The sequence below is a fragment of the Lycium ferocissimum genome, chromosome 5, assembly GCF_029784015.1.
Source record: "Lycium ferocissimum isolate CSIRO_LF1 chromosome 5, AGI_CSIRO_Lferr_CH_V1, whole genome shotgun sequence".
Classification (NCBI taxonomy): Eukaryota; Viridiplantae; Streptophyta; class Magnoliopsida; order Solanales; family Solanaceae; genus Lycium; species Lycium ferocissimum.
The window spans coordinates 73,159,247-73,174,238 of record NC_081346.1 but is presented as its reverse complement, the minus strand read 5'-3'; the positions used below and the strand labels follow the sequence as shown (position 1 = coordinate 73,174,238).

At 36.0% G+C, this 14,992-nt stretch overlaps 2 protein-coding genes across 9 annotated transcripts; one reads left to right on the top strand and one right to left on the bottom strand.

Moving 5' to 3' along the window:
- Positions 1 to 243: 243 nt before the first annotated feature.
- Positions 244 to 13,681, top strand: LOC132057380 (E3 ubiquitin-protein ligase UPL7). 8 transcript variants are annotated; one of them, XM_059449962.1, is made up of 15 exons: positions 249 to 430; positions 733 to 855; positions 2,924 to 3,236; positions 3,925 to 4,517; positions 6,447 to 7,418; positions 7,522 to 7,856; positions 9,466 to 9,744; positions 9,842 to 10,094; positions 10,385 to 10,555; positions 10,636 to 10,728; positions 11,380 to 11,487; positions 11,714 to 11,830; positions 11,910 to 11,999; positions 12,153 to 12,247; positions 13,179 to 13,681. In XM_059449962.1, the coding sequence occupies exons 1-14, from the start codon at positions 407 to 409 to the stop codon at positions 12,234 to 12,236; spliced, it is 3,555 nt and encodes a 1,184-aa protein (XP_059305945.1). In that variant the 5' UTR covers positions 249 to 406; the 3' UTR covers positions 12,237 to 12,247; positions 13,179 to 13,681. The 8 variants fall into 8 exon arrangements, 6 of the variants coding, with proteins under 6 accessions (XP_059305950.1, XP_059305949.1, XP_059305947.1 ...); XM_059449961.1 differs by having other exon boundaries at positions 13,105 to 13,681; XM_059449963.1 differs by having other exon boundaries at positions 250 to 430; positions 2,996 to 3,236; positions 13,105 to 13,681.
- Positions 12,393 to 14,765, bottom strand: LOC132057381 (GDSL esterase/lipase At5g03820-like). The gene is made up of 5 exons (XM_059449968.1): positions 14,519 to 14,765; positions 14,258 to 14,388; positions 13,941 to 14,174; positions 13,167 to 13,422; positions 12,393 to 12,892 (listed from the first exon to the last, which is right to left on the bottom strand). Exons 1-5 carry the CDS (start codon positions 14,763 to 14,765, stop codon positions 12,699 to 12,701), a joined length of 1,062 nt encoding a protein of 353 aa, XP_059305951.1. The 3' UTR covers positions 12,393 to 12,698.
- Positions 14,766 to 14,992: the final 227 nt, after the last annotated feature.

Here is a 14,992-nt window from a genome sequence, read left to right as displayed (position 1 = left end):
TAAAAAGAATAAGTTAGACTACCCCAATTTATTTTTTTTAGAACAGCTTATAGGCATAAGCCCATCCAAACAGGCTCTAAGTCGTGTAGTGTTCTAACAAAAAAAGTTAAGAAAAAGAGAAGATGTCGTAACATTATTGAAAAGCCTATTTCCCACTTTTCCCCCCCTTCTTTTGATTTGACCACCTGTAAAATACACTTAACTTCCATTTAGTTTCCATATATAAGCTTCTAATTAGTTACGTATACCGTTATATACCCATTCTTTAATAATAATGGCAGTACCTTTCTAATTTCCAATCGGGTCAATAATTTAACCCGGTTAAAAAACAAATTATCATATCCCCTTTTGCTCATTCATTTTCCTCTAAATCACATCTCTCTCTATAATAAACCTTAAATCCACCATGAACGAATCTCGAAAACATCAGGTTAATTCTTTGTTGTTGCTTAATTGTTATCATTATTCGGTTAATTTGATCAAATTGCTCTTTTTTTTTTTTTTTTTTTTTTTAATATTCGAGTTTGAGAATTTAGTTAATTATTTTGTTACGTGCATTAATTCAGGCCAGTAATTCGGGTTTATTAGCTTAAAATTAAGAATATTTTATTATTTTGTCTGCATATATGAGTTATGATCGGTTAATTTGATCAAATTGATTGTTTTTTTTTTGGATGATTTGAATGAGATTTGAGAATTTGGTTAATTTTATTTATTTTTTGTTTTGTTTAGGTTTCGTTACGAGGCGCAAGTGCGAAGGAGATTTCGAGAGATGTGCTTTTGGAGAAAATATCGCAAGAGAGAGCGTTGAGGAATTTTACTAGGCGAGCTACTGCTTCGGCGCGATTAATTCAGGTTTATTAACTTAAAATTAAGAAGATTTTATTGTTTTGTTTGTTTATGTTAGTTATGATCGGTATATAACTGCTTTGATTGTGTAGTTTTGAGTTTGTTTGGATAGTAATTCGGGTTTATTAGCTTAAAAATAAGAAGATTTTACTGTTTTTTCTGCGTATATGAGTTATGATCGGTATATACTGCTTGATTGTGTAGTTTGACTTGATTTGTGATTAATGTGTTAATTCAGGTTTGTTAGCTTAAAAATAAGAAGATTTTATTGTTTTGTTTGTGTACATTAGTTATGATCGGTATATACTGCTTGATTCTGTAGTTTGACTTCATTTGCGATAAATGTGTTAATTCAGGTTTATTAGCTTAAAAATAAGAAGATTTTATTGTTTTGTTTGTGTACATTAGTTATGATCGGTACATACTGCTTGATTGGGTAGTTTGACTTCATTTGTGATACTACATTTAGGTGTATATTGTATATGTTAATTCAGGTCATTAATTCAGGTTTATTAGCCTAAAAATAAGAAGATTTTATTGTTTTGTTTGTGTATATAAGTTATGATCGGTATGCGCTGCTTGATTGTGTAAAAATAACTTCATTTGCGGTAATGTATATTAAATGTTTTATTGTAGTAGAAATTTTTCGTGCTTGTAAAGTGGTAGCGACATGTTTGAAAACTTGGAGGTGATAGTAATATAATTATGAGCTAAACTTAATTAAGGTCAGTGATTTGGGTTTATTAGCGTAAAAATAAGAAGATTTTATTATTTTGTCTGCGTACATGAGTTATGATTGGTATATACTGCTTGATTGTGTAGAAATGACTTCATTTGCGGTAATGTATATTGAATGTGCTACTCCCCCGTCTCAAATTATCTGTCTGATTTCTAAAAATAGTTATCTCAAATTATTAGTAGTAATTGTTCTTGAAGACGACAAACGCCTCAATTATGGGTTGATGTTATGATTGATCAAATACGAATGAAGGGTAAAATAGTTAAAAACGCTTCTTAATTAATGTTTCTTAAGGGGCGTGTAAAAGAGAATCATGACAGATGATTTGAGATGGAGGGACTCTGTCAGTAGAAATTTTCCGTGCTTGTGAAGTGCTAAGACACGCTTGAAAACTTGCAGTTAGAATTCAGGGACACTAATAGTTAGGATTGTCTGCACTGAACGGTGAAGAGGATGTTTTAAATGGCATTCTAATATTGTTACCAGGGATCCACAGATGCCACGGCATTCCAACTTTAAATTTCTAAAGGAAACAATTCAGGAACTTTATGTTGCATCACCATCAAAGAGATATATAAAGAATTTAATACCATGATTTCCTGAGCATAACAAATATAATTATAAGCTAGACTTAGTGTCTTTTCATTGTCACAATAGTTAAATTACTGCATTTTCTTAATACACCTCATGTTTAAGCTTTACTCTCCTTGTATTGATAACAATCAGAGTTATTATGCCCTGATTTTGATGTGTATTTTTTGTTTATCCCTTTTTGTGAAGTTACCTTTGAAAGAAAAGGAAAAAGGAATAGGTTCATTTTGATGAGGTCTATATTTTTTCCTAGGTCTATATTTTTTCCTAACTGGAGGTACATATTCATAACAATCAAATGCAATAATTGGGGGTTGAGAACTCGGGTAATCCAAGTCACTAATTGGGAGAAGGAGGAAAGGCTATTTAATTTTATTTGTTGGCTATCTTTTTGGTTTTAGCATTTGATATGTATTTAGCTATTTGGATGAACTTCAAAAGTAAAACTAAAGCTTGAATAATATGCTATCACGATGGACTAGAAAGAGCAAGTAGAATACTCGGAATCTGCAATCTCTTTCTAATTGCAAACATGATGAACATTTTTTGGATCTGTTGTGGTTTAAAGTTTTATCATCCATTGACATGCATACACATTACAAATTTTTATTTGTTGAGTTCACTTTTGTGTAATACAGCAGAACTAGTGTTGTGCTTTCTTTCATTATGATCCTCCTTTTTTGAAGTTTCCGTTATCAAACAGCATGTTGAAAGCCTTAATTTAAACAATGTTATATATTGAAGGAAGACATTTTATTGATCTCATCTTCAAGTGTGATTACCAACTATGAATGTGGCTGCTTAAAATATGTGCAGAGAGCTTGGCAGCGTTATAATGTTAAAAAATGTATAGCCCTGGAGCTTCAGCAGCAGTGGGAATCATTGATAAATAGTCATCTTGCTCCTCTAAAGAACTCGTCGATATCCAGCCAAGTCCTGAGGCCCTTTCTTTTCTTTACTACATTCTTGTTGGCGCGATCTTCAAGAATTCAACCCAGAGAAAAAGATTGCATCAGGAGTTGCTTTGGAGTTATCCTGGAGAGCATAAACTCAACCAGTATGTTATTCTTATATTTTTCAAGCCTTTAAGTTTCTGTGCAAATTTTATAGTCATGATTGTCTTACTATAACAATTCTGTTTTGCAAGTCTTGGCAAGAAAAGTATCCCATATTTCGAAATCTCGTTCTACATTTTATTAATTCATTTGAAATATGGTTGTAGAATAACTCTTCTTTGTCAGAGTGATGTCCATATTTCTGAGCTTCTCCAGGCAAGTGCTTTAATCTAGTCCTTTTGTATTATGGAAAAAAGTTATATTCATTTAATTGGTGGATGTTCTGCTATCAAATGATAAACAACCTTATCAAAGACAAAACATCAAATAATAAAGACTGTATCTGATTACTTTGTAATGATGTTGAGCGCCTCTTTATGGATTATGATTCATCAGGATGCTAAATTGTGTGCCATACACACTCTCAATAATTCGATGGCTGCTTATGGGATAATGATCATTTACTAAGAGTTGCTCACTTAAATACTATAAAAAGATGAAAGAAAATAATCGTTTGCCAAATTGAACCTTAAGCACAAATATCAGCTATAAACTGTTCCTTGCTACCAATCAAAAAAAAAAAAATCCCCGCCCCTTGCATGATCTGCATTTATCTGTTACTATTTGTCAGCTAAGTTCATTATGTTACAGCATACGTTGATTATCTCTTTCTATTTCTTTCTTTTTTAGATCCCGATGAAAACTTTTGCTCAATGGCTACTGGAACCATGGAAGAGAGAAAAGTTTGGAATTATCAAGCAAAAAAGTTGGTTACCATGTGCTTGTTTATTTTACAAGAATATGATAATTCTTGTCACAAGAGTAACGATGTTTTACTTGCATCGTTAGCAATGCGCTTGGCAGTAATTCTGACCGATGTGAAAGGTTGGAAGTGCATCAGCGATACCAATATACAGGTCGCATTACTGGCAGTTAGGGATTTAGTTCAGTTCCTGGGAAGCATTAAAAGTGGACTATACAATTCTGTAAGGAGGTACATTTGTAAACTTGAAGCTCCTAGTTCCGCTCAGGCGACTTTGTCCTCTCAGACAGATGAACAGTTATTGATAACTGCAAGTGCAATTACTTTAGCACTACGGCCATTTCATGTCGCAAACTTAGTTGCAGATAATAAAAATGTCTTACTAGATGTGCAGAGTGCTGCCGAGCAATACTGTATTTATTTACTTACAATACCTTGGTTTGGTCAACGGTTACCAGTGGTGTTGATTCCGCCTTTGAAACACAAGTCTGTGTTAACACCTTGCTTGAGAATCCTATTGGTAAGTTTGGCATAGTAAAGTGAATACTGTTTTACTGTTGCAACAAAGTATGAGTGTATATGCTTGTAGTTACATAATTTTAAGGCAATATGCATCTATGGGACGATATTATTGTCAACTTTGGGCTAGAAAAATCTACCAGACAACCCACAAGAATAAATCATTACATCCACCTCATTGTAAACATATGGAAACTCTTTTGTCCTAAACAAATTATGCTAAGGGTGAGGGAGTAAGTCTTTCTTTGGCCGTAGAACTTTTTCTTGAATTCAACTGATTATTTTATTTTCGAATTTTGGGATAGTACTTGGCTCCATTTGCAACTTATAGACCTAAACTATGAGGTGTTTGTATTGCCCCCTTGAACTTCCCTTTTTTTTTTTTTTTTTTTCCCACCCTGGAACAGGATCTAGTGGGAACAGGGAAGTGATAGTCACACTCTAACCACGTGGATTTTCTAAACACATGGCATCTTTTAAAAATTAAATAATTTTTTCTTTTTAAACTTGCAGCATTTTACTGAAAATGCTCTTAGTTTGTTTAACTCAAGCAGTTTTTGGAATCCATTTTCTTGGATGCGATTCTATTTCATTTGGGTCAGATCCAACATTCATAAAATAAAATAAAAAAATAAATGAGAGAAGTAAACAAGAAAAAGCAAGATAAGAATACACAGTTGGAAGAAATAGTTGTTTTATATAACCATGTGACATTTGGTTGTTGGAAGAAAAAAGCCAATGCAGCTTCTTTTTCTTTTTTCTTTGCTCTCATGCGCTATACAAGAGTTCAAACCACTCTATTCCACTTGGCACTTCAGGGTGGTAATAGATAGCTAAAAAGGCAGTTCAGTGGGTAATATAAACCCTGCATAGTTTAGGTGTGTAAGTTGCAAATGGAGCCAAATCTAAAGAGGTTCTTATGTATTATACCTTGACTTTATGATGGCTCACATTATCAAACTTTATGATTTTCTTCATTGCTTGTGGTGAGTGATTCATTGGTACTTTCTTTTCACCATGTTCTGCGGGAAGCATTGATTAGTTGGGCCACTGGATGATTTCTAAAAGCTTGGCACTTGTGCTCATAGCCTATCATCTGATGCATACGTGGATCCCCTCTTCAGTAGGTTATACATGCTAGGCATGCTTCGTGCTGTGCTATCCACCCAATGACGGATTCCACTTATGCAGCAGATGTTACTGCTGAAGAAAACATTCTGAATTTGTAAACACATTTCTTGCATGGTACATATATATATATATATATATATATAGATAGACATCGTGTATGTTTGTAAACTTATTTTGGGCGACTATGGGCGAAGTTTGACAATCTATAAGATGCAGTGAACCGTTGCTAGATACAAAGTATAAAAAATAGCCAAAGCATATATAGAGAGTTATCCTTACTGTCAATTTGGGTAATTTGGATGGAAAGGAACCATAGATGTTTTGATAAAGCCTTATCTCGTATTTTGTTCTGCTTAAATGCTTGCACATCATGTTTTTTGTGGTGTAGTAGAAATGTTGTAAATGATTTTGTTGTTGTACTGAAAGTTATGTGCCTCTTATCTATTTTTGTTACCTTATTTTTAAAGAAAATTTATAGACCCCTTACATACTTAAAAGGACTAAATCACAAATGATTTTGAACACTCTTAGTAATCCTTGATGCTGTAGTTTGTTAACAAAGTATTATCTTATACGGAAAAGCTGGTCATTTTAACTGTAATTTTCCTTAAATTCTGATGCATCTTGCATTAACACTTCCCATCTTCATTTTGGTGATCATCTCTATATCAACAATTAGTTTGTACTATATTGGTACCTCCCCTGAGTTGAATTAGCATCCATATTTTCCATTATTTCTAGTGAAATTATGGTTATTAGAATGCGAAGGGATTGATTAAACTGTGACAGGTGATGGCAGATGTCAAAGGAGCAAATTTTAAAGGATATGTCAGATATGGATCAGATGACAAGTTTTTCTCACAACAGGGTGATGCCACCAGTTGGTTGGGCTCTTGGAAATTTTATATACCTTGCTACTGGCAGTGAAAGCAATACCTTAGATTCTGGAAAGTTAGTGTCTGGTATAGACCGTCAATCCTATGTCCGTGTAGTAATTACGCTGGCGGAGAAATTATTGACTCAGATTGAAAGGGCTGGATGGGTGAGAAAGGAGAACCAAGAAGTTCAAGATGACGGAAATTCTGTTGAAGCCGAGAAAACTTTTGGATCCTTGCAGATGTCGTATATGGACCTTTTTAAGCCTGTTTGCCTGCAGAAGCATCTTATGGAACTTCTAGTGTTGGAGAAAGATGGTCTCATTCAGAGAGCTGAAAGTCTACCCTCATGTGGAGCAGAATCTTCTGGGAGCTGTGAATTGCTTGATGTTGCTTACTACTATTCATGGATGCTCAGGATATTTTCTAGTTTGAATCCGCTGCTGGGGGCAATGCCAGTTCTCAACATGCTATCTTTTACTCCTGGGTTCCTTTCTAACCTGTGGGGAACCCTCGAAGAATCACTTTTTCCTGGAAAGAATCTTGTTGGTAAGGGAAAATATGTGGAAGAAAGTAAAATTTCTGAGAACAAGATTCTTGAAGTTTCTGAGAGAAAGCAAAAACATTCTTCTAAAGATATAGGCAGCAAATGGGCTAGCGTATTTCAAAAGATAACTGGGAAATTACAAACTGAGTTCAAAAGTATGGATCGGCTTGATGGAAAATCAAATACAGTGCGTATTGATGAGCATTATTCTGATATGTGGGACATTGAACTGCTAAGGCAGGGTCCTGATGGCATATCAAAAGATTTGGCTTGTCTACTACATCTGTTCTGCGCTAGTTATTCACACCTGTTGTTAGTTCTTGATGACCAGGAGTTTTATGAGAAACAGGTCGGATTTCTTTTTCACTTCAATATTTCGTGCAATATTTGATTTTCCAATATCTTTAGAATGATATTAATAAATCCTGAAAGTAAGAGTTGCGTGAATGTAGGTTCCCTTTACATTGGAGCAGCAGCAGAAAATTGTGTCCGTGCTGAATACATTGGTTTATAACACAATGGCGCACAGTATTGGTCCTGAAAGTAGACCTCTGACAGATTCTGCTATCAAATGTCTTCATTTATTGTATGAAAGGGATTGCAGGCACCAATTTTGCCCTCCTACTTTGTGGCTTTCACCAGGTAGAAATAATCGGCCGCCCATTGCTGTAGCTGCTAGGACTCATGAAGTTTTGTCAGCTACTTCAAACGGTGATGACGCATTAACCTCTCTGAGCATGGGCTCCATCATTACTGTTATCCCACACATTTTCCCATTTGAGGAAAGGTAGTTTTGACATGAAAAACTTACCATAAGCTTTGATAATTCATCATTGATTTACCTTTAAGCTTATTCCGATAGTTTCTAACGTCTAGAGTTTATCCAAATGCTCCTTTCCCATGCTTGACACTGGCAGATCATGGATTTTGTCCGCAACTCTCTGTGCCTTTCGTCTTTTGTTAGTTCCGGTGACCTAGTTAAGATTCATATCTGTTTGTTCATATTTTTGTTTTAGTCTTCCTCTTCCACCTTAAGATGTATGGTACTCCCGCCGACTGCCGACCCAATATATGTGCCACTGTTTGACTGGGCACGGAGTTTAAGAAAGAAAGAAAGACTTTTGAAACTTGTATGCTAAAACAAGCCTTAACATTTGAACGTCATCATATTGTGCTTACAGTATTTTTTTGAAGCCCCTGCTGGGGTGAGGAAGCTAATGACACCAACACCACCAAATTTGATTTGTGACAGTAGTATCTTTCAACGCTGACTGTTATTCCCTTTAACACCTTGGAAGTATAAAGTTTCTATCATGAATCAAGGTAGTTTACTCATGAGTCTTTTTGGTTGGGTTTTTTATTGTCTGAACCTTTGTCTAAGATATAAATACATTAGCCTCCTTTTTGTGTTGCCAATAAGGAACTTTATGGACTTATACTCCGTCTTTTAAACATTTTAATGGCATAAATACATATGTAACATGGTTGTGTGTTTTTTCCGATTATTTTCATAATAACTGGGAGTTGTACTTGCGGAAAAGGGTCAAATATACCCCTGTACTATTAGACATGGTTTAAATATACCCCCTCATTATACTTTGGGTCCAGATATACCCCTTTCGTTATACTTTCGGTCCAAATATGCTCCTCCCCTGAACTTTGGCACTGATTTACCCTTATTTTTAGTGGAATGACATGTGTCAGCTCAGAAATAAAAAGACCCGCCCCAATGCTTTTATCCACTACCTGACTCAATTTCATTACAAAGCAAAGGAATTCATGTGTCAGTGAAATGGTTTAAAAAATGTACGTAGTAAACAAACAATATATTTTTTATAAGAGTTGACATTAAAATTAGTGCTAGAACCAGAATAGTAATGACTTAACTGGCAGTTAGCACTTAGCAAATCCAAATTAAGTTTTTTTTTTATTTTTATATTTTGGAGATTTGATTATTGGCGCCTGAAATTCCTGGAAGGTAAAAGTTCAGAACTCTATATTCCTTAACCAGAAGTTACAATTAAAAATTGATTATCACTAGTAATTTTAGTAATTTCCCTCGTGAATTCCTTTGCTATAACGAGGGGTATATTTGGCCCTTTTCTGTTGTGCTTCTATGTTGGTCCACTGTATATGATGATGTTGCATGTTGTGGCTCAAACCGCGGAGGTTAGTCTCATAGGTCCAATGCAATCATGAAAAGAGTAATTTTCTTTTGATTTCTAGAGAAAGAGATGTTGCTATGTCAACTTACATGAATTCATATGAGTAGTTCTTGCACCAGAGTTATCATTTTGGAATTACGCATGCAACTGTTTCTCACAATTTAGATTAAAGGGTGCCAGTTGTTTTCTTCTGGTCTAGCAGTAATCTAAATCATTTCTGGTCCTTGGCAGGGTTGAGATGTTCAGAGAATTCATCAACATGGACAAAGTATCAAGAAAAATGGCCGGTGAAGTTGTTGGACCTGGTCCACGTAATGTTGAGATAGTAATTCGTCGTGGTCATATTGTTGAAGATGGATTTCAGCAACTAAATAACTTAGGATCAAGGTTAAAGTCCAGCATCCACGTCTCTTTCGTGAATGAGTCTGGTCTTCCAGAGGCTGGCCTGGACTATGGTGGGTTGTCCAAGGAATTCTTGACAGAAATAGCCAAAGCAGCCTTCTCACCTGAGTGAGTTGCCTGTGCTTATGTAGTTATCCAGTTAGCCATCTCATATTTTGCTCTCTGAAATGACTGAAGGTCTTTGTAATTGGTTCTATTTTGTAAGGTACGGGCTCTTCACACAGACCTTGACCTCAGACAGACATCTAATTCCTAATACAGCTGCAAGATTTTTGGACAATGGATTTCAGATGATTGAGTTTCTAGGGAGAATTGTTGGCAAAGCGCTCTATGAGGGAATATTGCTAGATTATTCCTTTTCACATGTTTTTGTGCAAAAGCTGTTGGGCCGCTATAGCTTTCTTGATGAATTATCTACACTTGATCCTGAGCTATACAGGAATCTGATGTATGTTAAGGTAAATGCTTCTAAGCTCTTATAAGATCATTACCAATCAAAGAAGTGTTCTGTTATAAGATTGTAAAGGCTCCAATACTAAATGAAAAAATGAGGATAGAAATGTATTAGTTGTTTGATCAATATGGAATATAGACACGCCTATTTGTAAGTATACTAGTGATAATTTTCTAATGAGGACAGTAATAAAGTTGCAATCTAACATAATTAACTAATGAACAACCCCACACCTCTAAAAGTAATTTTAATGGAATTATGCATAAGACATATATTTTGTTTCGGTTTATGCAGCACTATGATGGTGATGTCAAGGACCTCGCATTGGATTTTACAGTTACTGAAGAATCATTAGGAAAACACATTGTTATTGAGCTTAAACCTGGTGGCAAGGATATCTCTGTAACAAAAGAGAACATGTTGCAATATGTTCATGCAATGGCAGATTTTAAACTAAATCGGCAGGTACCGATACTTGTGCTCCTACATTGAGATGCCCATTTTGCTGGTATTAGTGACTTATTGTTTCCAGCACTCAATTGCAGATACTTGCTTTCTCAAATGCATTTTATAGAGGATTGACAGACCTTATATCTCCTTCCTGGTTAAAGTTGTTTAATGCAAGTGAATTTAATCAGGTAATTCCCTTTGTGCATAGCTTAGCAGAACTTTGTGTACAATTTTCTTGCCCTATTGTACAATGAAGGTGGATGCCTCTGTAGTTCGACTTGTGCTTTATTACAGATGCATATATTCTTGCAAGTGTATGTAGTCGCTATGTGTGTGTGGGCAAGAGAGGGAGAGAGAGAGAGAGAGAGAGAGAACAGGCTTGCTTATTGGTTTGTTTGCATACGTATGCGCTTACTCTGTTATCCCACCATCAATCCATAGAATGTTAGTGTATTCCTCATGGGGTATGAGATTCGACCATCAACTGATCTCTCCTTGTTCTTTCCATGCTAGGTTTTGACTTCCTTGTCTCTTTGCTTATTCAAAACAAGGATTCGCTTGTAAATGCATTGCAGAATGTGTTGGCAACACCTCTGCAATTTTTCTTTTTTCTCTTTGCTCTATCTTATCTGGTTGACTGGTTCTCCACATTTCTCTAAAATTAAGGAAGTTAAATGTGACATGCCATGCAGACAATAAATGAAAGGCTTAAAGAAACTACAAATAGTGCATATGCTTTAATTTGGTGTGATAATAAGTTGAAAGCCACATGAGTCACAAAGGCTTTCCTTTGCTGGACTGCATGCTTCCGTTTCAGCTAATCCAAAGTATTTATCCAGTTGCTTTCAGGGGGAAACCATGATATTGACATTGATGATTTAAGGAAAAATACACGCTATACTGGAGGTTACACAGAAGGGAGTCGGACAGTTAAACTCTTTTGGGAGGTATACATGAATTTTCTATGTTAAGAAACTGCAAATGTGATATCCACCATTGTCTACTTAACCGTCGCAAACAAACATCTCTCAACATTAAGGAACTTGGTCTAAGCAGAGATTTGTTATTGTTTTGTGTTAGCTGGCCATGTGTATGTTGTCGCTAGTGTTAAAGTGGGAGAATGAACCTATGAAGACAATTAAGCATTTGTAACTAATTGTTCTTGTGGTTTAGGTATTTGCGAATTTTGAACCAAAAGAACGGTGTTTGCTGCTTAAGTTTGTGACAAGTTGTTCGCGAGCTCCTTTGCTTGGATTCAAACATCTGCAGCCAACCTTCACCATTCACAAGGTCTGCACTTTCTCCACCCAAAAGAGTAGAATTGTTTTGCTTACCAGTGCTTAATAGTAATGAAATTTCGTAAATATAGGTTTCGTGTGATTTGCCACTATTTTCGACATTCGGCGGACAGGATGTTGATCGGCTTCCTTCAGCTTCTACTTGCTACAACACCCTCAAGGTACAGTCTTAAATTATAATACGTTAAGTTTGAGGCATTGGATGCACCAACTCGTATTTTGTCAAATGAAAAATCAAGCTAGCTTGAACAACAGGACCTCTTTGACTTGAATATATTGCAATAATCTCTGCATTTTCCTTCTGCCTTTGACAGCTTCCAACATACAAACGCCAGAGTACTTTGAGAGCAAAGCTTCTATATGCTATCAATTCCAATGCTGGTTTCGAACTTTCATAGTTATTGTGCAGGTAAAGTGGTTTTCTCTTTGTTGTATAACACAAAAGCTAGCAGAAGATCACCCCCTCCCCCACCGCCAAAAGAAAGATGGAAATTCCAGAAGATTAAATTTCTTCGCCTTTTTTTTTTTTAATTTTTTTATTTTTTTGGTGGCTGTAATGCAGTACTTAATAACTTACTTTAATCAAGTAGAATATTTAGTGTTGAATAGAGCTCATCTTATGGGATGACTCAAAAGACTTAATTAAAACTGTTCTTTCAGTTGACTTTCATGTCACAGTATATCTAATACCCAAAAACATATTCCCAAGCTGGGAAGGCTGTCAGACGTGTTGTACTTCGCTGTAACTGCTTTCATATGAGATAAACTTTAGCTTGTATGAACCAAGACTGACTTCAAGTTCGAAAGTAATAAACATTATCATGAAAGGGGTGAACTACAAAGTAGACCACTTTGAGGCTTTAAGAGATGAGGTCAAAACCCTGTTCCAACAGACTTTGAGCTAACTTCTCATTTGCCGATTCTGAGGGATGAAATCCATCCCAGAAGACGTAGTTTGTAGCATTGAAGCATGTTCCTATGGACCTGGCATTACAAAGGAATGATGTTTCTAGTGTGCCAGTCCCGCAGCAAGCCTTCCTTGATTCAAAAAATCCTGGGAAAGGAATATTATCAGCGAAAATGTGATCCAGAAGGGGGACATTCCTAATTCACCTTTTTGATTTTAGAATACAGTAGCATAAACCCGTTTTAGAAATTTAAATTGCTTCCTAATGTCAAGTTTCAAGAAATGAGACACGTCTTCTTGTGTTCTTTTTGTTGACAATAAAATTTTGTACATGTTTATGCTTTGGAAAACTTTTGAAGGTTAAGCGAGTTTGAGAAGAAGGAAGGAAAAGGAGAAGGGAGAAATAGTTTCAGCATGTTACCACTTTCTGCAGGTTTTGTGATCAGATCAAAGAGAGGCTGATAGATGTCAAAGACTACGAGCTTGAGGCCGGAAAGCTTGTTCTTTAAATTTTGAGATGTCCTGTTGAGTTTATTGTTGAAGGAGATTGCGTCTTGGTTCAGTCTTGCAACACATTGGTTCCTTCCTCTACCGAACAAAGTAATGGCAGCTGGCAAACAACCAGTTGGTGGCAGAGTTGTGACCCCAATCCTCCTTGCTCCCAGATCATAGAGGTTCTGTCCATAGATTGTTTTTGATATTAACATGTGGAATTTGTGTATAATTGAACAATTTGCATATAATATTTCTTAGTTTGTGATTTATAATTACAGCTCGATCTGAATTATTGATGTTCTCAGTATCAGGAGTAAAGATTGTGATAATACCCAGCTTATTTTTCAGGATAAGTCTACCTGGTGCTCAAGTGTATGTCATCCTTGTACAGCCTGTAACAATCCAAGTTTCTGTAATTTGATAAGTGCTTGTTATGATTCATGCGTGGGCTAGCTTGCTCCCATTTGTCAAATGAGTGTTGGAACTTAAAATTTATTTTCCAGGGCTCTTACTATCATACGAAAATACTACGTGGTAAATTGACATTATAATAGGTTAGTCCTAGTTGCATTTTCATTTGATAGTGCTCTTGTGCGCAAGGGTTATGCCTAGTAATTCTGTGCAGGTTGCCCGTATTTTGAATTAGTTTATGGAAATAGTTGAAGCGCTAACAATTAGTACACAGAAGAGGAAACCGGACCTGAACAAATGATGAGTAAGACTGCATGAGGATATCTGAGAATTCATCAGGTGAGTAGCGTCTGTTGAGTAGTGGATTTATATAATAGTTTTGAATGAAGTCACTGCTTCCTGCATTTATAAGATGTATTCCTCCTGAGAAAATGTTAGTAGCCTGGGTCCTCCCTACCAGATTCACTACTTTTCTCTGCCACAACCTGTAATATTTTAGTTGATGTGACAACGTTAGAGCACGCTGCAAAAACCATGACATTTCCAAGTTAGTCATCTTCAAAAAAATCGACAGATTTCTATTCTCAGACATATTTGAGTACTTACAAACAGTCGAGCAGTCACATTATAATAACCAGAAGCAGCAGAGGCAAAGTTAACACCAGTAAGAATTCTTTGCCCTCTTGCTTCTCGACTCAGGTAAGCTGGCGGGTATGAAGTGAACCCAAGATATTCAGCTGCGGATAAAAACATGCATGTGTGAGAAACAACAGAGGACATTTGCTTTTCGTGGTGGTTTTTTTTTTTTTGGGGGGGGGGGGGTGGGGGGTGTTGGCTAGACGATTATTGAGATGTTTTAGGCATTACCAGTGAAGTCTGTGGCCAGCTTTCCATTGCAGAACCGTCCGGTGGGTCTGTGGGTAACAAAATCTCTTCCATAAGGTGGAAAGTTTGCCTTGATGAGAGTGCTTAAGTTGTTATTATTTCCCACATCAACTACAGAGTCACCAAAGATGCACAATGCTGGAACCAAAGGGTCTCCATTAGATACAGAGAACACAATGGCAAGAAGAAAACCACCTAAGAGACACCTCAAGAAACCCATCGTTCTCATCTCCTATAGTGAATATCTTATTTTATTTCTTTTTGTTGTTAATTTGTTGGGATGAGAATTTGAGGACACTCCAATATAAGGTTGAAGTGAAATGACTTTTGGATAAAAAGTTGATCATTTCCAGGTGAAGAGGCATGTTTTGCACTTCCTAAAGCTAGTGGTAAAGTGAGATTGTTGGGGCCAAAGTATATGTTTAGGTAATGCTTTTTTTTCTTTTTCTTTTTTTC

Bases quoted from the DNA above. Each gene is read 5' to 3' on its own strand.
- LOC132057380 (XM_059449962.1), top strand. From the start codon at position 407: ATGAACGAATCTCGAAAACATCAG. The intron at 10,556-10,635 runs GTACCGATACTT...ACTCAATTGCAG, and splicing joins ATTTTAAACTAAATCGGCAG to ATACTTGCTTTCTCAAATGC. The intron at 11,831-11,909 runs GTCTGCACTTTC...TCGTAAATATAG, and splicing joins CAACCTTCACCATTCACAAG to GTTTCGTGTGATTTGCCACT.
- LOC132057381 (XM_059449968.1), bottom strand. From the start codon at position 14,765: ATGAGAACGATGGGTTTCTTGAGGTGTCTCTTAGGTGGTTTTCTTCTT. The intron at 13,423-13,940 runs GTCCGGTTTCCT...ATCTATGGACAG, and splicing joins CTTACTCATCATTTGTTCAG to AACCTCTATGATCTGGGAGC. The intron at 12,893-13,166 runs GTAACATGCTGA...TTCCTTTCCCAG, and splicing joins CACAAAACCTGCAGAAAGTG to GATTTTTTGAATCAAGGAAG.